Source organism: Pinus tabuliformis, chromosome 9, assembly GCF_031772625.1.
Source record: "Pinus tabuliformis cultivar Carrire ecotype Pingquan chromosome 9, CPIR1, whole genome shotgun sequence".
Lineage (NCBI taxonomy): Eukaryota > Viridiplantae > Streptophyta > Pinopsida > Pinales > Pinaceae > Pinus > Pinus tabuliformis.
In genome coordinates, this window is record NC_142307.1 from 529,175,433 (window position 1) to 529,199,018 (window position 23,586).

A 23,586-nucleotide genomic window follows, 5' to 3' on the forward strand; every position below is an offset into this window, starting at 1 on the left:
TTGGAAATTGTTTTCTTTGTTCATCTGTTCCAACAACTTTTTCTTTGCTTTTGTCTTGACTAGATTGTAGGACTTACGTAGCTTCCTTAATTAATTGCATCATCGAGAATTCATCCATCCATAATTACCTTTCTTTTTAGGGTTTTTCTTTCGACATTTTTCTGATAGATGATTTGTCTTCCTACAATGAAAATAAGGATGGAGATTAAAACACTGACTCTCCATGTAACCAATTGTCTGATAATGCCGACACTTTTTATCCATACTCTTAACTTCATTAAGAAATCCTGCACTCACAAACTGAGCTGGTTTGGAGAAATCTGGAATACGAAAGTTATTTTCTTTGGTGTATACCTATCAATTCCAATTTTTGTTGAATAAGATTTCTTCGCCGGGTCTGAAAACCATCCTAGAAAGGCCATATGCTTGTTCTTTGTCTTTTTCACAATTGGTTCTGCTATCATGTGCTTCATTCATTGATTCCATCAAGTCGCCTATATCACGTTGAGCATCAATCACCTGTATTATGTCACAAGTTGCATCATCGTTTGCTATTAGTTCATTTTTATCACATGCCACTTCAAACTTCTGAATAAGAGTATCTGTATCATGTGTTGCATCACTTTTCTTTATCAGCTTTGCTGTGGCATAACTTGCATTAGCTATAAGGATGAATTCATTTGTATTACAATATGCATTAACTTTTTCTATTAGATCTTTTGTATCACAAATTGCATCTACCTTCACTGTAGACGCTGCATCAATCATATCAGCAATCTGATCTTGCTTTTCTCTTAATTTAATTTTAAAAGCATCATGCAATTGATTTCGAACTCTCATGAGGAATTAGATTTGGAGGGAAGAAAGAGAGAGAAAGGGAGGTCGAATGGGTGGGCCCACAAGGAGAGAGAAGGGTAGCAAGAATAAATAGAAGAGGGGAGCTTCATTTTGGGGTCTTTTTCCAATCTGAAAATTGAAATCTTGTTTGCATGGGTTGTTTAACCAAGTCAACTCGTGCTGCTATGCACATGTAGATTTCCAAATGGGAATCTCTAACCCTTACTTTGGTGAACCTTGAGAGTCACTCTAGGAGAGGCCTTGTTATGATTTGGAGCTATTTTAGAATCCTTTTTTGAGGTATTTGACTTGTTTGGGTGTGGACACTCGGCTCAGTTGTGGGAGGTCGAATTACTTGGGAGAGCAACTGTACTGCACACAAGTTTCTTGGAATTTGGAGGCACAAGTTTCCAGGAATTTGGAGGCTTAATAATTTGGAGGCAGCAACAAGTGACAAAGCTACCTCTCCGGAACTGGAATCTCCCCCAGAATCACGATCTCTACCCCTCATCGACTCTGCTTCCCCTTCGACTCAAACTCCTCTTCCATGCTCAACTACTGCTGTTGGATAGGTCGATTTGCCAAGGAAATCAATCTCTCAAGTGTGTCTTGCTCCAACCCCATCGACCTCCTCCTATAATCTCTCGTTGGTTCACCAACGACCATGATTAAATTTAATTACTGACTAATTAACTTAATTGAGGCATCTCTAGTTGTTTTCTCTTGAAACGTTTTTTGGGTTATAGAGCTCTGGTGTTTCTTAGCCTCTTTGGCTAAAGTCGAGATTACAACACCTGCCTGATGCTACAAAACTAATAATGAATTGATGGATGAGCTTAGAGGAGCCAAGTACTTCTCTAGGATAGATTTATGCTCGGGGTTCCATTAGATTCGAGTGAGGGAGCAAGATATCCCGAAGAAAATGTTCATATATCACTATGGACACTTTGAGTTCTTGGTGATGCCCTTTGGGCTTACCATCACTCCAACTACCTTCCAGTCTTCTTTTGACCATGTGTTCTGCAAGCAGCTACGCAGATATGTACTGGTTTTCTCTGATGACATCCTAATTTATTGTAGGACATGGGAGGAGCATTTACAACACTTGGAGGAGGTGCTACACATCCTAGAGGAGCAACAACTGTATGCCAAGATGTCTAAGTGTGAGTTTGGACTAACAAAGATGTTCTATCTTGGCCATGTCATTAGGGAGGATAGGGTGCGAGTTCACCGGGAGAAGATTAGGGCCATCTTGGAATGGCCTACACCCAGGAATGTGATGGAGTTACAGGGATTCCTAGGCATATGTACTTATTATAGGAGGTTCGTGAGGGGATTTTTGCAACTGGCAACACCCCTCATGGATTTGACAAAGAAGGGAGCGTTTGCGTGGACAAATATGGCACAGGGGGCTTTTGAGCGCCTAAAGAGGGTAGTGCGCAGTTGCCTAGTGTTGGCTTTACCTGATTTGTCACAACCCTTTGTTTTGGAGTGTGATGCATTGGGAGAGGGCATTAGGGCAGTTCTGATGCAGGGGAGCACCCGATTGCTTTCAAGAGCCAGAAGCTGCAGGCACACGAGATATTGTATTCTATATATGACAAGGAGATGCTGGCGATCTTGCATGCGCTGGGTAAGTTTCAACAATGCTTGGTGGGCAATAGGTTTAAGGTGAAGACTGACCACAATAGTGTCTGATTCTTCTTGGAGCAGAAACAATTGAAGGAGAGGCAGTAGAATGTTGATTTGGGGTAGCATCGGATGTGCTCTAGCCACAAAAATTAGTGGAGAGGCTAAAGCACATGAGATATCCAATACCCATAAATGGTTTGGGCTGATTCTAAACAGTTTAGGAGATATTAAAGTAATTAATATTTTTAATGGAGTCCCTAAGTCTAAACTTAGGGAAAATAAAATATTAATGTGAATTAATATAAAACTGTGTTAGAAGGGTCCAAAAGTCATGGATAAAGTCAGAATTAATCTTAGCCATTGATTAGGGACTTAATCTCGACCGTTGATTTTTCAACGAGAAAAGTATAAGAGAAGGCTTGAGGGTCACTTGGAGAACACACGGAGGGAGACTAGTCAGTTCAATTTCTGGAGTAGGGTTAGCTGAGAAATTCGAACTAGTGGTCTGGTGAGCTGTCAGGAGGCAACAAGTACGGAACAGAGAGACGGGATCAGGCACTGGAGACCAGCGCTGAAGTAGGAGAGGCAGACGCAGATGTAGCAGGAGATTGCGCAGTCATTACAGGGCCTGCATGGGTGATGCAGAGAGGCCCAAGGCTGACGCAGTCAAATAGGGGTTGACAGAGAGTGTCTAGGAGCCACGCAGAGGTCAGCCAAGCTGATGCTGGGACTAGGAGAAGTGTTGGAGAATTTTTCTCTCTATGGGTAAGCCAATTTGGCACCCTATTGTACTGAAGAATCGCTGAATAATAAAATCGTCCCTTACTGCACCGGTTTTCCCACATTGGGTTTTTCCGGGGACTGCTGTCCAAAATATCTGTGTCAATTTGTTGATTCTTGTACATGTGTTTTTTTTCTGTATTATGGTGTGATATCTGTAGCAGAATTTATTTTAATGTTTATTGAAGGAATTTGATAAATAACTTATTGAAGAATAAGTAGGAAAAGTAAATCAAATGTGCAGTGATAGAATTTTCACATAGAAGTGGGTCACTAAGAACCAGGGATATGATTTTGACATATAGTTTGTCAAGGGAAGGCGAAATGTGGTGGAAGATGCATTATCTAGGAGGCTTGCGACACTCTCACTCATGAGCATTGCTCAAGACTGGAGAGCACAATTGTTGGTTGAGTACTCCAAGGATTGACATGCGTGTGAGATCTTGGACGACATAGCTGGGGATGACCGATACAGGGTGATGAACAAGGTAATTTACTAGAAAGACATGATCTATTTGGTACTGGGCTCCCAATTGTGGGAGAAGATCATGTAGGCTGCACATGATTCACCGTTGGTAGGGCATCAGGGGTTCCTTAAGACATACAGGGCCATCAGAGAGCGTTTCACTTGGAGAGGCCTCAAGGAGGACGTTTTGAGGCATGTTCGGGAGTGTGACACTTGTTAGAGGAACAAGGGTGAGCAAACAAATTCGGCTGGCCTACTGTAGCCTCTCCCTATTCCTGAGAGGAAATGGGAGAGCATCTCTATGGAATTCATCACAGGGTTGCCAACAATACAGGGACAAGATTGCATTTATGTGGTGGTTGACAGGTTGACTAAATTCACCCAATTTTTTGCCATTCCGACTCGGTATTCAGCTTCATAGGTAGCCGAGTTATTCTTTCGGGAGGTGTTCAAGCTACATGGTTACTCGTAAGACCATTGTTAGTGATAGGGACAACTAATTCATGGGAGGCTTTTGGCAAGAGTTATTTCGTCTTGTAGGGATTGAGCTCACACCTAGCACTAGCTGTCATCCACAAACAAACAACCAGACAGAGATAGTGAATAAGTGGCTAGAGGGCTACTTACATAACTATGTGACGGGGCGGAAGCGTGTGTGGGTGAAGTGGCTGCATCTTGGAGAACACTGCTACAAAGCCACCTACAACATGTCCATAGATATGTCAATTTTTCGTGCTTTGTATGGTTATGATGCACTAACCTTTGCTCATATGATCTTTGGAGATAGCATGGCTCTAGGATCTAAGTATTGGATACAGGAGAGTTGTGATATCTTTAGAGCTCTCAAGGATAACACGTAGATGGCCCAAAACCAACAGAAGCTATATGTAGACAAGGGAAGATTTAAGAGGCACTTTGAGGTTGGGGCCTTAGTCTTTTTGGGACTCCAACCATACAGACAGTCCACACTGAAGCAAAAAGGTGCAGAGAAACTCAAGCCATGTTTCTATGAGCCTTAGAGGGTAGCCAGGCGAGTTGGGGAGGTAGCATATGAGTTGGAGCTCCCACGAGGGAGAAAGGTACATAATGTATTCCACGTCCCTTGCCTGAAAAAGGCTTTGGGACAGCAGTTTTTAAAAGCTATGGAGTTTCTACCTATGGATGATGAGAGGCATCTGATTTTAGTTCCAAAGGCCATCTTGGAAGTGAGAGAGAAGAAACTATGGAGCAGGGTCATTAAGGAGTTTCTTGTTTGGTGGAAGGATCTGCCAAAGGAGGACGCTACAAGGGAGGGAGAACAAATACTACAACACGCGTCATTGTAGTTGCTTGAGGACAGGAATATTTGGGAGAGGACTGTAATATTTCCTCTAATTAAATTATGCTAAGGAGGTTCTATTTTCTTTGCAATTTTGGTGGTGAACAATTTTGGGCATGAAACTTAGGAAAAGTGGGTGAAAGATATCAAATTAATTTTTTGTGAGAAGGGATGCTCCAAAACTTCAGAGAAAAAGGAAAATTATTTGGATAGTGGAATGTGGGGACCACCCCAAGGAGGAATTCGAACTCCCTTGAGGAATTCGATTTGGAGGGAGCAAAGAGAGAGAAAGGGAGGTGCAAAGGGATGGTCCACAAGGAGAGAGAACGGCAGCGAGAATAAATAGAAGAGGGGAGCTTCATTTTGGGGTCGTTTGCCAATCTGAAACCTGAAATCTTGTTCGCTTGAGCTGTTTAGCCAAGTCAACTCGTGCTGCTGTGCACAAGGAGATTTCCAGGCGGGAATCTCCAACTCTTTCTTCTGTGAACCTTGAGTGTCACCCTAGGAGAGGCCTTGTTACGATTTGGAGCTGTTCCAAAACTGTTTGTTGAGGCATTCGACCTGTTTGGGAGAGCAGCTGTACTGCCCACAAGTTTCCGGGAATTTGGAGGCACATAGTCCAGGACTTTCGCAAGGAAATTGTGGGAGTTTGCAAGCTGAAATCAGGGGCTATCACACAGGCCGAAATTTTGCTTGCAAGGGACTGCACAGAGGGAGACTAGTTTGGCTGGCATGCGCAGGCCATAGAGGAGCTGCATCATTGTGGTGATAAGACGGGAATTTGGGCCAAGATTGGGTGGACTTGCAGAGGAAAATTTTGGGAAGAAATCTCAGGGAGTTTAGTGCCAAATCTCAGTGAAAATTGTAGTGGTGTGAATTCTTGGGTGTTGGAGGAGCTTGCATTTCTTGAGGGATTTTGGGGGTGGTTGGAAGGAGCCCAAACCATTTCTGGGTTTTGCTGGGCTTGTTGAGAAAATGCACCAGCTAAATTTTCAGAATTTTGTGAGCACATTTGAGGTCAGATTTCCCATTTGCTTTCTGGCAGCAGTAACAATTTGTCACTGGACTAACGCAGAAATTGGAAAAAAGCATTTCCAGCACTTGGGCACCAATACTATCACCCAGGTTTTGCCTTGCTTGCTTTTGCAAGCCCAGGTTCCTCTATTTCCATCTATTTGTACTCCATTTGCTCAGTATAATAAAATGGCTCAAATTTTTGGTGTAATTACTGGTGTAAACTGATATTTCTGTGTTTGAGTTTGGTTGCATGTCCATATTTTTGTTTCTGTTATCAACTTATCACTTAATATTTCCTTTAGGAATATTACATATCCATATTCAAAACATGGATCCGCAGATCCAACATCAAGAATCCATGGATCTGGTAACACAGGTTCAAGGTCTCAGACATATTTTGGGGCTGTATTGAGTTTTTTTTGTTATCAATCATGTTTTCCTATTCAAATGATCTTCATTTTCTTTTCCAACCAGTATGCATGAAATATTGCTTGCAGATCTTCATTCTCTTAGATTCTAAGTAATTTTTTGAATATATCTACTGCAGACCAATACAAATTTACTAGAGTATTTGATGCCATTTCCGGAAAGTGTGGTTAAATGGTGGATGTACTGTCCACAGAATGGTGTGAAAGACAACGATCTTGTTGCTGCTAACTTATTAATATGTTGGTTTTTCTTTTCTTTGCCTGTTTCCAATCACATTTCTTAGGATGTAGTCATTATTTGCTTGGAAAGGAATTATTCTCATTTATGGATAACTGGTTATGCACAGATGCTTTATATTTAGCTACTAAATTTATTGAAAATAGAAACATGCAGTTTATTAATATTCTCTTGGTATTGCAATTTGCTTGTGTTCTGAGTATCAGGCGTTCAATTGAAGAGATTGTAAGGTTACTTCCAGGACCACATTCTGAACACAAGCAGGTAGAGGCATTTCTGTGGATTTTCTTGTGCACAAAATGTGTCTCTCTAATCATGAAATTGATTGTTTCAGAAAGGGATGTGAGTATAGGCTTATCCATTTTGTTTTTATTTGATCACCGTTTTATGGGATTGCAACCTGTGGGCACAGGATGTCATTATCGAGAGAACTTCTCTTGAGGCTCAACAGAACTCTCATGTGATTGACAAGTAAGTATCGATCTAGGTGTTTAAAGAATATGTTCTTCCTCAGTAATACCTTTGTTCTCACATTTTGGAAGACATAAAGAGAAACATACTGGAAAAGGGTGCATGTGAGGAAGTAGATTTTGTTTTCTTTATAGATGTTGTGTATGATTATGATAGTGTTTGAAATCAAAATAACTGAAGTATATGCAGTCCTATATAAATCCAATACTGATGAATGTAGAATTAGCAGTCATTTCTGAGGTTGTCCAAGAGTATTTCTTAGGGTTAGGATACTGGATGTTTTTCTTGGTGGCTACTTAGTTTTTCTAACATATGTGATTTTTTCTAGTTTTTGGGAGACTGAAGTGTTCTTTTGAAGATAGTGACAAGATTTATTATATTTATCATCTTTGTCATTAGCTACTGGTTGGAACTTGGAACCAATGTTAGTAAGTCCTGCGATTTTCAATTTTGTAAGTAGAGCCAAAAGAGGATATCTATAAAATTAATTTTTTAATTGGATGAAGTTTATCTGCTTTTTGCAATATCTATTTTCTTTTAAAGTATGCATCTAGTAAATGACATTGAGATGCTAGGATAGACATTTGTTGATGAATTATGAGATTTACTTTACTGAACATCTGTAACGGTTATCATGCATCATAATTGTGCTTTATCTGTTTGTACACTTTTATACTTCATCTTATCTCCTTTGGTGATCTATTCCAAATTGGTCTCTCGCCAGCTTTACTGTATTTTATTGGAGACTTGGTCAACTTTGATCACTCCCCCCCTCCTGCTTTGTCCTGTCTGTATGTATTTAATACAGGTGCGATTTTGACAAGTCTTCTGATACTTGCCTAGTTGTTTCATTGTAACTTCTTGTATCATTCTATGTGAGCATCTTTCTTTAATAGCTGGTATTGTGCCTATATGAACTGGTCTTAGAGCCTTAAGATTAGGGCTTTTCAAGAGCATTGCCAACTCAGTCTCCTTTGAGATTTTTCTCCTACCTGGGATCCTTCTTCAAGTTTTCTGAAAGAAGCATAACATTAAAGAATCCATACAAATAAGTAACGACTTAGTTGATAGTAGTTGGATTAATGATTACAATAGCATGTGACATTGTGTGCAAGTGTATATTGGATAGTCACATCAGTGATACATGAGTAGATGTATTTTAGGCCTACTGCTTTTCAAAAGTAATATTATTATTAGCATTATAATAAAAGTATGCACTCTATGCTATGTTGCACGAGTTTCTGGTACGTGGGTACTTTGGGTACGTGGGAATAAGTATCCAGTATGGCTAGAAGCTTTGCCCAAATTTACAGGAAACATCAAGTTGGGAGCGACAATAATATAATATATTAAAAATTAAAATTTAATATATATATATATATATATAAAGTATAAAGATTAAATGTATATACCAAATTGAATTTTTAAATGATTCAAGAGACAGCCATAAAAAGTTAAAACCAAAACTAAAAGCCACCCAAATCATATTGATGTTCATACTAGAAAAAAGGCAAAAGCCTAAAGTAGTACATAATTCAAAATGCCCAATAGCCAAAATATAGCGACATCATCATCATCAGATGCAACAATGTCATCTAAAGGTATGCCAACCAATCCTACATTTGGTAAAGGATTGTTGTCATCGTTGTCAATTTGGGCAGCATCTTCAACATTCACATCCCATTGTGCAACAGTTCCTTCTAAATATTTAGGTAGTTTCTTTGAACGAAGCCGAAGACTAATGCACATAAACAAGTTTCTCTGCTCTCTTAGAGGTAAGTCTATTCCTCTTAATAGAGGTGATGAAACTATATGTGGACCAATGGAACTAGCAACTTGAGATAGGAAACATGAAGCAAACTTTCAGAGCTTTGGGACCTAGCCCCCATACATTCTCCACTTTCCAAGGGGTTTCTTTTGAGCATAATGCTTGATTTACCTCTTTGCATCTTGGCTGGATGGAGGAGGGCTTAATGTACCAAAATCAATCAATTTCTCCCATATCACACTTGCTTCATCAACATTATACATCTTAGTTATAACAACAATAAACCCTTGTTTTAGCTCTTCATCATCAATAGGAAGAATTCTATTTGGTCTTTCCATATACTACTTTGGATTAAGGGCATATGCAACCATGCAGAGGGAGGTATTGAGTTTATTCCATCTTTTCTCTATCAACCTGTGGATTTCATGGAAAAACTCCAAAGAAAGGTTTCTTTGGTGAATGATGTGTTTTACCTTGCCCTCCATGGTATCAATAGATTCAAATATCTCTCCAAGAGCAGGAGAATTTGAATCAACATACCTGATGAACTCCAGAATTGTAGTTGTGAAAGAAACAATATATCTACAATCAGCGCATCAATCCTCATTAAGAAGCATTTCTAATATCTTCTTTGCTTGAGGTGACTTAGACTCGGTCCATGCATTCCACTCCAAAGAAACAACCGTGGCTTGTAAAGATGCATGGACCTCAACCATGCACTCAAGCAAAATAAAGTATGTGACATATATTGTTTCTGCAGGCTGGAAAAATGCTTCTTTGAATACATCCTGTAAATTGCCAAGGAAGCATGGTGGTTGCAAATGAACATTTGTGCCTCTCTCGCATTTGAAATGATTTTTGCAGTCCACCGTATTTTGCCAACGTCTTTTAAGACATTGTTAATGGCATATACACAATAAGGAGTCCAAAAGATATGCTTGTATCGACTTTGGATCATCAATCTCGTTGCTCCACAAATAGGTGCTCCATCTATGATGACATGTACCACATTTGAAGGGCCAACCTCATCAATTGCGTCCTTCAACGTTTCGAACATGGAAGTAGCATCCTTAGTTTTTCCACTACAATCAATTGCTTTTAAAAAATAAGGTCCTTCTGGTGATTTGAAAATAATATTCAACGAAGGTCTTTGTTGAATATCTGTCCAACCATCCATGACAATTAAACAACTTGAATGAACCCAAGATTGTTTGAGGTCCTCCATAAGTTCATGCATTCTTGTCACCTCTCTATCTGACAATGATGTCCTCATTTTGTTGTAACCTGGAGGCGCATATCCTGTCCTTGCAACTATGATATTTCTTAGCATTTCTTTATAGTATGGTGAACGAGTGGCATTAAATGAAATTCCATTTTCCATAAAAAATCTGCTATGGCATCATCTGCTTCATCCCTATGCAAGACAGTATACATCTTTTGAATGGATTCACTTACACTAGTCCTCCTAGTATTAGAACTCCCTTGATTAGTCTCAATTTGGATGTGACTTTATTGTTCATACATTGGGATGAATCTTCATTTCTACCTCTCTTAATAGGATATACAATGCTGTTATCACATTCATTGCTTCCATTGGGTTTCATGTGAAGCTTAGTCATCTCTATTCTTTGTTCAAGGCTGCATGTGCAACCCTTCACTTTTAACCCAGATATGCTCAAAAGATGATGCCATACTCTTGTATAGTTACCTTAAAGATAAGATAAGATAAGATAATTTTATTAGTGTCCAACAAATGACCATAATAGGTCAACGGGACTGTCGGTTACAATGATTACATCATGCCAAGCTGGCGGACCAAACAACCCCCTTTAACATTTCTTTTTAAAGAGCAGAAAATACATCTATAATCTAAGTAAATGTAAATGTAGAAGATAGAAGCTATCGACTTAGAAACAAAGCTCTGCGATGAAGCAGAGAAGGAGAAGGAGAAAAAAGGAGTCTCCTGTTTAGTTCCTACTACAATCAATTGCTTTTAAAAAATAAGGTCCTTCTGGTGATTTGAAAATAACATTCAACGAAGGTCTTTGTTGAATATCTGTCCAACCATCCATGACAATTAAACAACTTGAATGAACCCAAGATTGTTTGAGGTCCTCCATAAGTTCATGCATTCTTGTCACCTCTCTATCTGACAATGATGTCCTCATTTTGTTGTAACCTGGGGGTGCATATCCTGTCCTTGCAACTATGATATTTCTCAGCATTTCTTTATAGTATGGTGAACGAGTGGCATTAAATGAAATTCCATTTTCCATAAAAAATCTGCTATGGCATCATCTGCTTCATCCCTATGCAAGACAATATACATCTTTTGAATGGATTCACTTACACTAGTCCTCCTAGTACTAGAACTCCCTTGATTAGTCTCAATTTGGATGTGACTTTATTGTTCATACATTGGGATGAATCTTCATTTCTACCTCTCTTAATAGGATATACAATGCTGTTATCACATTCATTGCTTCCATTGGGTTTCATGTGAAGCTTAGTCATCTCTATTCTTTGTTCAAGGCTGCATGTGCAACCCTTCACTTTTAACCCAGATATGCTCAAAAGATGATGCCATACTCTTGTATAGTTACCTTAAAGATAAGATAATTTTATTAATGTCCAACAAATGACCATAATAGGTCAACGGGATTGTCGGTTACAATGATTACATCATGCCAAGCTGGCGGACCAAACAACCCCCTTTAACATTTCTTTTTAAAGAGCAGAAAATACATCTATAATCTAAGTAAATGTAAATGTAGAAGATAGAAGCTATCGACTTAGAAACAAAGCTCTGCGATGAAGCAGAGAAGGAGAAGGAGAAAAAAGGAGTCTCCTGTCCAGTTCCTACTCCTAACATCCGAGGTCAAGAGATGAAAACTGAGAGAAGCTTGTCAAAGTCTGCTGTCCTGTGGGCATACTAGGCTGTCGCTGTTGTCGCCTGGAGATTCTAGGGCACCTACCAGGGGTGGATCCAATCCTGGAGCGCTAGTGCAGTTTGGTGGGTCGGCCCCCCCGGGACCGCACTGATCTGGTCTCAGTGTCTGTGGGTCAGTCAATGGTTCTTTTGGTGCCCCGCACTGATGGTAGTGCCCTAAAGAAGTCTGTAATCTTCTGTGTGGTGTTCGATCTGGGGGGCGCTGAAGAAAATAGGCCCGAAATTTGAAGGCCTCCTAGAGATAAAGTGCAAGGCATCTCGGATCAACATATCTAAGGAAGCTGGACAAAGTTTGAGAAGACCTGAAGAGACAATGGAAACAACCTTGAATCTCGTAGTAAGTAGGGCATCCGAAGATGAAGTGTGTCTCTGTCTCTATCTCCTATAAGTGGCAGAGCTGGCAAATCCTATCTGCCCTATCGATGTGGTGATTTGTCTCCACCTGGAGTCTGTGAGACCCAACTCTGAGCTGTCCGAGGGGGATTCTAAGGGCATGCATCCAATGCTGGAAAGTGTACTCGGGTCTGATGATGAGCCCATCCCTGATCTCCAAGCAATGTTCCGCGTAGAAGGCCATTTTTGGACGCAACCCATTGGGAGGATTGGTCCATGTAGTCTGAACGTATCGTCTGTAAATATCCTCCTTAATGATTTTATTCAGCTCTTGCTGACTGGGAAGGAGGTGGCTTGGAGCATTTAGAGAGTACTGAAAGGGAGGGAGATGGCCAATCTGGATTCCTGAAGCCTCCAGAAGCTCGGTCACACTGGTGTACCAACATTTGGATTGGCCTGTCTATATACAGGCGATGTTCTCCGAGGAGCAATATGCTAAATATGGGTATCTATCTTGACCCTTCCTCATGTCTGCCAGGCCTCAGAGCCTGTGCAGAAGCGACACTAGCTTGAATATCACCTCTAGGCGGAAGGGTTGAGCCCCGAACTCTGCTAGAATGATGTGCTGAGGAACTGTCTGCTTGCACTTAATGAAACGGTGCAAAAGGAGGGCTTGGACCCGCTCTGCTGAAGCCCAATCTGACTCTAGGAGAGAGGGACCCCAAATCTCTGAGCCGTAAAGTACTATGGGGCAAATCAAAGTGTTCATGATGCTCATTTTGGACGAGATGTCCTAGAAATGGTGCCGGAAACACTACCTCTCTAGAAGGGCTAGGGAGCCATACCCTTTGTTGATCCGAGGCTGAAGGGCTAGCCGTAGGCTAAAGCTAGGCCCTGAAAACTGAACTCCCAAATATGTATAGGTGCTGATAATATCGATCTCTTCTCCTTTAAATAAGAAGTGGAAGTCTGAGGTTTTCTTGACTCCATTGAAGATAATCACTTTGGTTTTACCCAAGTTCAAAGTTAGATGTCTCTGGTCACAAAAAGCTGCGAGAGTTTCTAGCTGTCTCTGAAGGCCTTCTTTGGAGGAGGCAATAAGGGCAATATCGTCTGCAAAGAGGAGGATGGAAATCAAGACTTGGTGAAGAAAACACCCATCTGTCTCTTGGATATGCTCCCGAAGGAAGGACTCAAGCTCATCGATATAGATCCCGAATAAAGTAGGAGAAAGGGGGCATCCTTGCTTGACTCCAATGGTGCTTCGGATGAAATATGACATTCCTCCAACTGTGCGGAGACGGCCAAGGACGACCTCATAGAGGCGCATGATAGCTATCAGGAGAGTTGAGGAGATGCCAATCTCTCTTAGTCTCTGGAAAAGATATTCCCTCGGGACTGAGTCAAAGGCCTTCCGAAAGTCTACAAAGCAGCAGTACACTTTAGAGGATCGATGCCTAGCCTCCTCGATCACCGCATGAAGAGTAAGGAATCAAGGATGTGGTCGATTGTCTGGTGGTCTGGGCGGAATCCTGCTTGGCCCTTGGCCCTGAGTTGTCTCTGCTCAAGGAAATGGGAGAGTGTCTTGTGGAGTGCTGTAGCATATAGCTTGGAGAATATGTGCCCAACCATGATTGTCCTGCACTTGTTGGGGTCGGAAGTAGGCCCTGACTTGTGAATCGGGTCGGAAATCCATCCCGAACCACCTGGTTGAGAAGGTCCACCAGATATCCTACTTGGGGGCGAAGTCCATGCTTGAAGAATTGTGCCTAGAAGCCTTCTTCGTCTGCTGCCTTGCTGCTATTCATTGTCCATATTGCCTCTCTGATATCTTTGTCGGAGAAAAGGTGGCAGGAGGTGGGGGGGAAGTAACCTGAATCAGAGGCTGCCCATGAATGTCATACAACTGGGAGGTGTGAGAGAACATTGAGGTAGGATCAAGGTCGACTGGGGTAGGTGAGTGCTGGGAAAGGATGGTCCCCCAGAAATCTTTAGTGGAGCGAAGGAGGAGAGTAGAAAGAACCTGTCTCTTATGGGAAATGAAAAGGCGCTTCTTGCGGTGAAGGAGGCAATGTTAGCCTGAACACAGGTCCGGGTATGTTGGTAAGGAGTTCCAAAATGCGTGTCGGAGGTCCTGATGCATAGACTTGCATTCCTGGTCATACCATTTATTCATAGGGCAATTTCCCGGTTTGCAGGAGGTGGTGGCGGTACGGGTAGAATGGGGGAAGGATTGGAGCACAACTTCTTAGATTGCATATGAGAGGCACTGGTATTTGTCCTTGGCGGAGCTGAGAGAGGCGAACTGGGACTCCAATGGGAGTGTCTGTCTGAGGATAGAGGAGAAGAGATCAAGGTCACCCTCCTCAATTTGGAAGGTGGTCCTGGGAGGGTTGCGGGGAAGAGTAGGAGATGGATTCGGGAGGTCAAGCTACAGAGAGAGTGAGAGAAGTACATGATTTGCGAGAGGGATGGGGGTGATCAAGAAAATTTTGATGTAAGGGAGGAGATCTAGATTTGCAATAGCGTAGTCAACCACACTTGCCTCGCCTCCAAATGGTCTACAGGTAAAGAAGTGCGAGGATGGGAAACATGGTAGGCCATTCAGAATTACCAGCTCATGAGATTCTCCCAACTGTAGCAGATGTCTCCCATAGGCTGTGATGGGTCCCAAGTGATCCTCGGAGGTCTGGTGCATGCCGATCGTGGTCGGGTCAATCCCTCGAGTGCAAAATATATCCTCTATCCGGTCGTGCATAGGAGTCTGGAGGTCTTTGGTCCGGGCATTGAAGTCCGCTGTGAGAATGACGTCCCCTACTGCCGAAAACCTAGTGATGTCAGAGTACAGGTCTGTAAAAGGGTCTCCGTCTGAGCTATTGTGAATAGAGTAGGAAGACGAGATAGGTGGGAAGTAACAGACTGCGACATGAATGTCTCTCGGAGGTGATGTTCTGGCTCTGATTTGAATCCACATGAATCTGGCATACTCATTGGTCGCGACCACTGATACTCTTCTCCTGAGGCTATCACGGATGAGGCAAGCAACACCCTCTGATCCCCTAACACCTCTTGAACTCCATGTCTCTTGTCTGCAAACTGCGGTCCACTGGTATCCTGTAATGTCGGGGAGAGGTCGGACTGGGCTCGCATGAGTCTCGGTAACCAGGAGGATGTTTGCTGAGCTAAGGGCTTCATAAAGTAGGCTTGGTGAAGACTAGAAAGAGCCATTGCCATTCCAGCAGTGAACCGAGAGATTTGTGCCCCGCATCCTCTCCGCTCGGACTCGTTATTTGGAGCTACCTGAACGGGATGCCCATCCTGGGGGGAAAGTGTCCCGAATAACTGCCCGAAGGTTTCTAATCACTGCCCATTTCCCTGCTTGTCTTGCTGCTGCAACTTGTTCCGTGGCCTGTTTCAATTCAGCTACTTGAGCTCTTGTGAGGTCTTCATCCAAAAACACTTCATTCAGAAGAGAGAATAGCTTCCACTTGGCTCGGAGTATCTGAAGTCTATCCGAGGAGTCATAGAACCTGAGGAAGAGGGTAGAGTCCTGCCCGATCCAGGCTTTGTCCAAGGTTATGTCTGGTATGTCGAGAGTATCGCATAGAAACCTGGTCCCCAGTTCCGTTGGGTCCGTTGAGGGGGGAGGTGTAGGGAGTCCTCTTACCTTAAGATTCAATTCCCTTTCTTGTCGGGTTCTTTCTTCCACGAGCTTTGCTTGTACTACTTCCTCCACCGCTATGAGCGAAGGGGCTTTGTCCTTTCCTCTAACCACCTGTGCCCATGTGCTGATATGCGACTCCATTTCCTGTTTAAAGGACATTTGTTGGGATCTAATTTCCTCCTGTTTGTTTTTAAGATCTCTGATTTCCGCCTGTAAAATTACGTCGGAATTCTGCCCCGCACTTTGTTCTCGGTATTCCTGTAGTGCTTTTCTGATAGATGCGTTCTGTCCCTCTACCGATAGAACTCTGTTTGACAAAGTGCCGATGTTTGCTCGCAGCCCACGATTTTCTGCTTCTAGGTGTTCCATTTTCCTCATAATTGTTTAATTTGAGATGTCCAGAAAGCAAAATCTGTTTCTAATGCAATATCGGTGGGGATGTATACATTCTAGCCTTTATTGTGGCACTGTTGTAAGTACTTCAGCAGATCTCTGTTGTTGAAATCTATGGACGGTGGCGTTTCAGCTTCCTCGGGGTCCTTGTTGTGTTGCTGCTCTGTCATGGTTGAAGCAGCTGATTTTTCCAGGGCTGAAAATTTCTAGGAGGTGAGTTTTCATAGAGTCGAAACGTAGACGGTGGCTGTGTGGCCAAGGTCGACGGCGGCAGACGGCAGCAACATTGCGGCGAACGTCCACGGTGGCAGCGACGGCAACAGCGTTGTGGCAATTGACGCTGCTGCGTGTGTAGCTTCGACCGTTCCAACAATCAGCAGTTCTCATTCCTCATAGCCCCCACTATTTTTTGCCTTGTTTCGTGTTATCTTTTTCATGAACTTCATTAAGGGATTCTTGGAAATGTTGCTTGATTGCTTGTGGGTACCTATTGTTGTCTCTGCATTATGTTCTTGAACTTGTAGGGCTTGTGGAGGTAGTCGGGGTCTCATCTTGCTATTGTTGTCACCACTTTGACTGCCCAACCCTCTATCCATTGTATCAAGATTCAGTACTGAAAATTTATATTAAAACATAACAAAAGTAGAAGTAGAACAGAGAAGCAGATTTTACAATGTACATATATGACAAAGAATACTGATATTTAATTTTCACATTCTCAAAAAATAATAAATATATATAATATAAAATTTTTAAAGCCCTGATCATAAAATGCTTAAGTAATAATTTTGCTACCTGGTAGATATCAGAAATCAAGAAATTGAATAATTTTTAAATATTTCTAAGTCTCATAACCCAATAAAAATCACAGGAATAGGACTCAACTTGAAGCTGCAGGCAGAAATAATGATGCTTCATGGGAAAAATTTCAATTTGACCAGTCTGACTGAAGAACACCAATAGCATATACAAGAACTAGAGTTAGAGGTTCAAGCAGCATGAAATGGAATCTCTGCCATTGAAGGAAAGGAAGACCAAGATGACTTAAATATCTCAAATTAATAAGTAGATCAAAGAAGGATGGCTTAATATCTCAAATTAAGCAATAAAGGTACAACAATAAATTGAAAAAGTTATAGACTAAAGCTAAAGCCCAATTCAGCATTTTAGTTAGTTTTCATAAAATTGTCAAATCAGAATTGCAGATTTTCATGAAAAATAATTAGTAAATCTGTTGTAAAGAAATCAACGAAACAAGATGCAAATAAATTTGTGAATGGTTAGAGAACTTAAAATGATAAGTGTTTGAAGGCAGGGGAGGACTATTAGCAATTTATGAGGCTGAACAGAGCATTTTGTTGGAAAATGTAACTAGGTTCGGTCTTCGTTATTGTACTTGAGTCAAATGAAATATATTTGTCAAAAGAAAGTGAAAATATTTTTTATTAAATTCATTTGACTTATTTAAGCATGGGTTTCATGCTTGGGTCAATTATTAGGTCAAGCCTCCATTGTAGGCTTTAGGTTGGTAAAGTCATTTATTGTTTGGTCAAATACTCTTCCATCAAGTCATCAAGTCATCTACTCGGGCTCTTCAACAAAGTCTCCAAGTCAGCCTCTTCAAAGCGGCCTCAAATGAATAATTATCAAGTAAATTTCATGTCGGCCTAATTACAATGACACACCTCTTCACATACTCATGTCGGCTCATTTATATTGGGCAACCACTATATATATGAACCTAGACTTCGCATATAATGACAAGTACAAATGCTCACATTATTTCAGAGAGGAAGTTTCGGTGGTAATTTCAGAAGACAAGTTCAGAAAAGAAGTTCGGTTTTCAGAGAAGGATTCGTATGAATCACAGGGATAATCTCGGCCTACTTTTTGTGATATAGATGCGGATTTCAGTGAAGGAAAAAGACAGAAATTCCGTGGATGGTTCGGTACTATTCTGTGAAGATGTTCTGATGATTTCTAATACTACCACAATGATCAGTCTTGATGCTAGTACAGTGATATGGTTTCAAGGTTTGGTTCAAGGTCTGGATATTATGACAGTGATAAGGTTGCAATGCTGAAGGATGAAGGATGACTTGATGGAGGGAGTCTAATCTAGTTTGTAAGGGTCTTGGTTGTCTCATCTTGAATCTACTGAAGGAAAGATTTGATTGGGTTTTCCCCTAGAGTGGGGTTTTGCCCTGGCATCGTGCCTACATCTTGTGTTCTTTCTATTTTGTTGCTTGGCATTAGTCTTGATGATAACAAAAGATAAGTCGTAAGGATTAATAATAATAATGCAAACATCACAACATAATGTCATTAAGAGGAAAATCGTTTTAACTACCACCTATATAGATTTTCCAACACATTTGCTGCAATAACAAGTTGTCTCAAGGGCGAGAGAGAGATAGTGGTTGGGTCTTGTTTGTGACTAATTTTGTAGTTTTGGAATTGTTGACCACTCAAGTGTCATCTAGAAGATTATCGAAGACCCCATATGAAGTGTACATTTTTTCATGGTTAGAGCAATCAGAAATCCATAAGATCATCATCATTTTTCAGCAAATTGTCAAAATTATGTAATCCGAATTCTGCAGCCTTGCAGGGTGATTGTAAAAATGTTCTAGTATGATGAAATTGAATCATGTAACACACTTAGGTAAGCTTATGATTTTTACTAGAGAATTTCACTCTAGGGAGTTTTTTTTCCTTAGCTAATTATTTGTGTTTCCCAAACATCAAATAATTGGTTAAGTTTTCTCCCAAATATACCCCAATGCTAGAGTGAGGCTTGATGGTGAAGTTTTAAGTGAGTCTTAGTGTATAGAGTCATTGTAATGTGCCATACTAGATCATCTCAAAAGTTTCACAAAATTTAATTGTCTAGGGATCAATTTTTAATTTTGAAAATTCCCCTTTTGAACGGGATTTTTATGTAATATTTGATGTAAAGATGTAAAAAGTGATGTCTATAGAAGTTGTATGGGGTATGAGTGCTTAAATTTACATCTCAACACCTCAACTTTCTATCTAGAAACACTTTGAGGGTGGAAAAATATGTTTATACACCTCTAGAGCTATGTTGCAGGAAACGTGGGTCAGGGGGGCATTTCCTCCTAGAAAGTGGGACGAAATGCTAAAATGCGTATGGTTACTGGTATGGGATTGAAACACATTTCAGGCCATATAGGCGCATTTCTTGAGGGTGAAATGCAGCCCGCACGACTTGAAACACATTTCAATCCCGTACAACCATGTTTCAACTTTCTGAAAAAAAACGTGTTTTTATTTATTTATTGTTTTCTTTAAAAATTTTTATTTGGATATTAAATTAATTTGTGGATGTTTCTAGATTTCTCTCACAAGTTATAAAAATACTCTCACCTCATTCCCTCTAGGGGAAAAACCCTAGATTAACATAACTTCTGGGCAAGCAAGCCCGCCCACACCCCCTCGTGAAGGACTGAGATCCAAACACGGCTAAAATCAAGACCTCTGATGTGTATTTTTATTATTGAATATCTTTTAATGATTATTGTATGCACCCCCCCCCCATTAGGAACTGTTTTAAAATTGGCAACTAGGGTCGAACTCCATGTGGGTCATCTTATTTATGACAACTGGTATTTTTCCTTGATTCTTTTTGTCGAGAGATGTAGGATTGATCTAATGATCATCCGATTCCGACAAGTATTTATGGAGATATGAATTTATTTGTATTTACTTGACAAATTGTCAAGGTCAGCCAACAGCTAAATGTGTGGCACACATGCCCAGCGTATCATTAAAATAAAAGTGAGGTTGAGTCATTATTCAGTCATCTCATCTCAACTCATCTTCTCTCTCCTCATCTCATTGTGCCAGCGAAGGAGCAGCTTCTCTCACACATGCAAGAAGAAGGATGCATTTTCTGTTTAGGGCAGCGTTGACTGATTTTAGGGAAGCATTGACTTTCTGGGCAACATTGACTTTTCTAGGGCTACGTTGACCAAGTGCTGGGTTGCTAAATGAAGCATTGACCAAGGGCTGACCTGCGCACACTGTTTGGGTGATGCGTTGACCAACGTTGACCAAAGTGTTGACTAGCGTTGATTGGTTAGGGCTGACCGCAGACTGTTGATCTTTGACTGCTGTTTTGACCGTTGACCAAGCATTGTTTTGGGCTGCCAAAGTTTGCTGTTGAAGACCGAGTTCTTCAAGGTTGACTAGAGGTCAATCTGGGGCTGTTTGACTAAGTTTGACTTTGCTGATTTAGGGTTTGCTGCTGCTGTCATAAAATTACAGATTTTTGAATTTGTACTATTTCTCTCTGCTGAACTATTGAAGATTAAAGAAGAATTGATCAAAGGGTTTCCCTGCATTGTGGTTTGTCCCTAGCTAGCCACCACATCTTGTGTCTATTGTCTTGGCTTGTTTTCAATCAATCTATTAATGTTCTATCAACATTTTACTTTATGTTTACGTGATTGCTAAACAATGGCTAATAAGAAGAAATCAAAGTACACTGCACTAAGCATAGAACATACCATAAATTAACATGGTATCAGAGCTGAGGTGAAGACAAAGCCCAAGCAAGAGCAAGAGCAATCACCAAAGGCTGTTAAAGCAATCTCTAAGACTTCATGGGGTCCTCATCACACTTCTCTGCTGAAGACAAGCTCCGTGAGAAGTCTGACTATCACGGATGGAAGATGTCTCTCGATTTAACATTAGAAGAGCAGGAAGTGTTGGACCATGTGAGAGGCAGAATCGTTGAGCCTCCATCAAATGCATCTGCTGCTGCTAGGAACAAGTGGACCAGGGGAGAAGTCAAAGCAAAGAAGATCATTCGGGACTCTATCGACAAACGCCTGGTGGCCTATGTTTCCGAGCTGACCACCTCTAAGGAAATCTATGATAGACTGGTAAGCTTATTTAAAGTTAATGATGCAAATCAAGTTTTGTTCCTTAGAAATAAGCTGAAGGAAATTAAGAAGGGCAAAGATGAGAGTATGCAAGCATACTTCTTAAGGATCACCGAGATCAAGAATGATCTCCTATCGATTGGGGAAGTCGTTCTTGACAGGGAACTGACCATCACAACTCTCAGAGGGCTCCCATCTGAATGGTATATATTCAGAACCACTCTTCTCAACAATAATGTAATCCCAGGATTTGAGGAACTGATGGCGAGATGCATTCAAGAAGAAACAAGGATGGAAGAGCAAGAAATGCCTGCACTTAGAGGCAATCCCGCTGCATTCTCCTCTCATGCTAAAAGGAGAAATAATTCCGGGGCAAGATCTAAGGGAAGGGCCAGACCTAAAGGTGGAAGGAAAGGTAGATGCTACATTTGCAACAAAATTGGCCACTATGCGAGGGAGTGTCCTAATAGAAAGGACACATCTCATGACGATGATCAAAATCACTCCTGAGGCAATTGCAACATCAATCTAAGGAAGGGAAGGTTCAATGGCAAAGGAAAAAGGAATGACAGAAATCAGGGAAATGGTCAACCCTCCAAGAAGGCAAGAAACTCTAGGTATGAATCTAACATTGTTAACAATAAGCAAGATGAATATTATCTACCAGTGGCCCTCTCTATTACTGCTCCCTCGGGCTCGTAGGGAAATTGGCTTATTGATAGTGGTGCCTCAAGGCACTTCACTGGTTACAAAGAAGCTCTCTCTAATCTGATAGAGAAGGAGACCAACGTCAAGATTTATCATTTGTAAACCTCCTCATGATCATACAATCCTCTCTCTTTGTCTAAGAGGGCTTTTTGTTGGAATTTCAATAATAAAGGCATCTCCTCTTTGAGGGAGCTTGGGGCTGTACCAATGGTATCCCACCTCCTCATTCAAAGGGAGGACCTTTTTGTGGTGATAGACTTAGATCTAATTCTTAATTGGTTTTCTTGCTTTCATTTGATTAGTTTTAGTTTCATTCTAGATCTGATCTCTTGAAAGTTGCATTTCTTTGCCATTGTTAGATCTAGGCATCATTGTTAACTATTTGATCTAGCTTCTATTTCTGATCCTATTGACTATTTGATCTAGTTACACTTGAGTAATTCTTGTCCTAAACTCACTTGTATCTAAGATTTGAGTAAGTCTCTCTAATTTTTTATTTCTCTAATTAGATCTAATTAGCATTCTCATTTTCCATCATTTACTTGTGCTTCATTGCCCAATTCTCACTTGTTATATTTGTTATATCATAAGTGAAGAAACATTTTAAGAAAGTACCTTCTATTTGGGCATTTGGGTTATTTCCCAAACATTCTAATCTAATTATCTTTTCCTTCATTCACTTTGTTTCATTGAGAAATATTTACTTGCTTTATTGAATCATTGTTATAAGTTGATCTCATTATAATCTTGTGTTCTAAGTGCTTATCGTAGTCTAATATTGCATTCATTCATCTAACATTGCCTCATCTCGCATCAAGTTGATTTGTGAGCATTTCATCTTATTTACAATATTGCATTGTATTTCTCTCGTACTTATCATTTGGCATTACTTTCTCATTGGTCTATGATATCGTTCTATCTTTTCAGAGCATCTCTTTAAACTAGAAGTTTCATTTACATTGCAAGTTATATCTTATTGCTCATATTTCAATATTGTGCTATCTCTTGTACTAATGCTTGTCTTGCAACATTTCCTATCTTGTAACTTGAAGTATCATTTCATTATTTGCAAGTATTATAAATTTATCTTTGAGCATTGTTTACAAGGCACTAGTCTTTCATCACCTATCTCATTGACTGCTATATTCGATGGTAATTGCCTTGCCCTTTATCTCCTAAAGGTCATTGTTTCAACAAGCTTTTCTTTACTAACCATCTTTAGGGACTACCCCCCTTAGCTTACATAGGAGAGAGCTTAAACAACGAGAGTTAGGAATAGATGACAACCACTTCACTGAGCGTTGCACCTTAAAGACTATATGCCTTGTGGGGTTGAAACCTTTTCCCACTTTTAGGTGTACATCTTAGGGGACAAGAGGAATCATGCATGCCTTACCAAGCATGTGACAAGTACAACAACGTACCTCACAGACCCTTTTGGCCCACTTGTTGGAACATTATGCATACCAACCTTTCTTGTAGGAATTTACAGGGTAAGTTCTTTATATAGAACACCAAAGGACACCGCTCACAAATAGATCATAGATCAATACATCAGTATTCTTGACATGGTTAAAACCATCAAAGAGGTAAACAATCCATGGCTTGAGCCACTTCAGGGAATTTATTAATGTAAAAGAAAGAAAATTTACATAAGCTTCTCTCATGATCGG

General features: G+C 40.7%; 1 protein-coding gene across 2 annotated transcripts in view; it reads left to right on the forward strand.

Moving 5' to 3' along the window:
• The window catches only part of ATVPS33 (Sec1/munc18-like (SM) proteins superfamily), a 457,978-nt gene that overhangs the window by 309,762 nt on the left and 124,630 nt on the right, over positions 1 to 23,586 (forward strand). For both annotated transcript variants that reach the window (XR_016263097.1, XM_089441389.1), the window contains exons 19-20: positions 6,923 to 6,980; positions 7,129 to 7,187. Coding sequence is in view for 1 of the 2 variants with exons in the window: in XM_089441389.1 (XP_089297515.1) it covers positions 6,923 to 6,980; positions 7,129 to 7,187 (117 nt within the window). In the remaining variant the exon portion in view is untranslated. The remainder of the gene's footprint in view (positions 1 to 6,922; positions 6,981 to 7,128; positions 7,188 to 23,586) is intronic.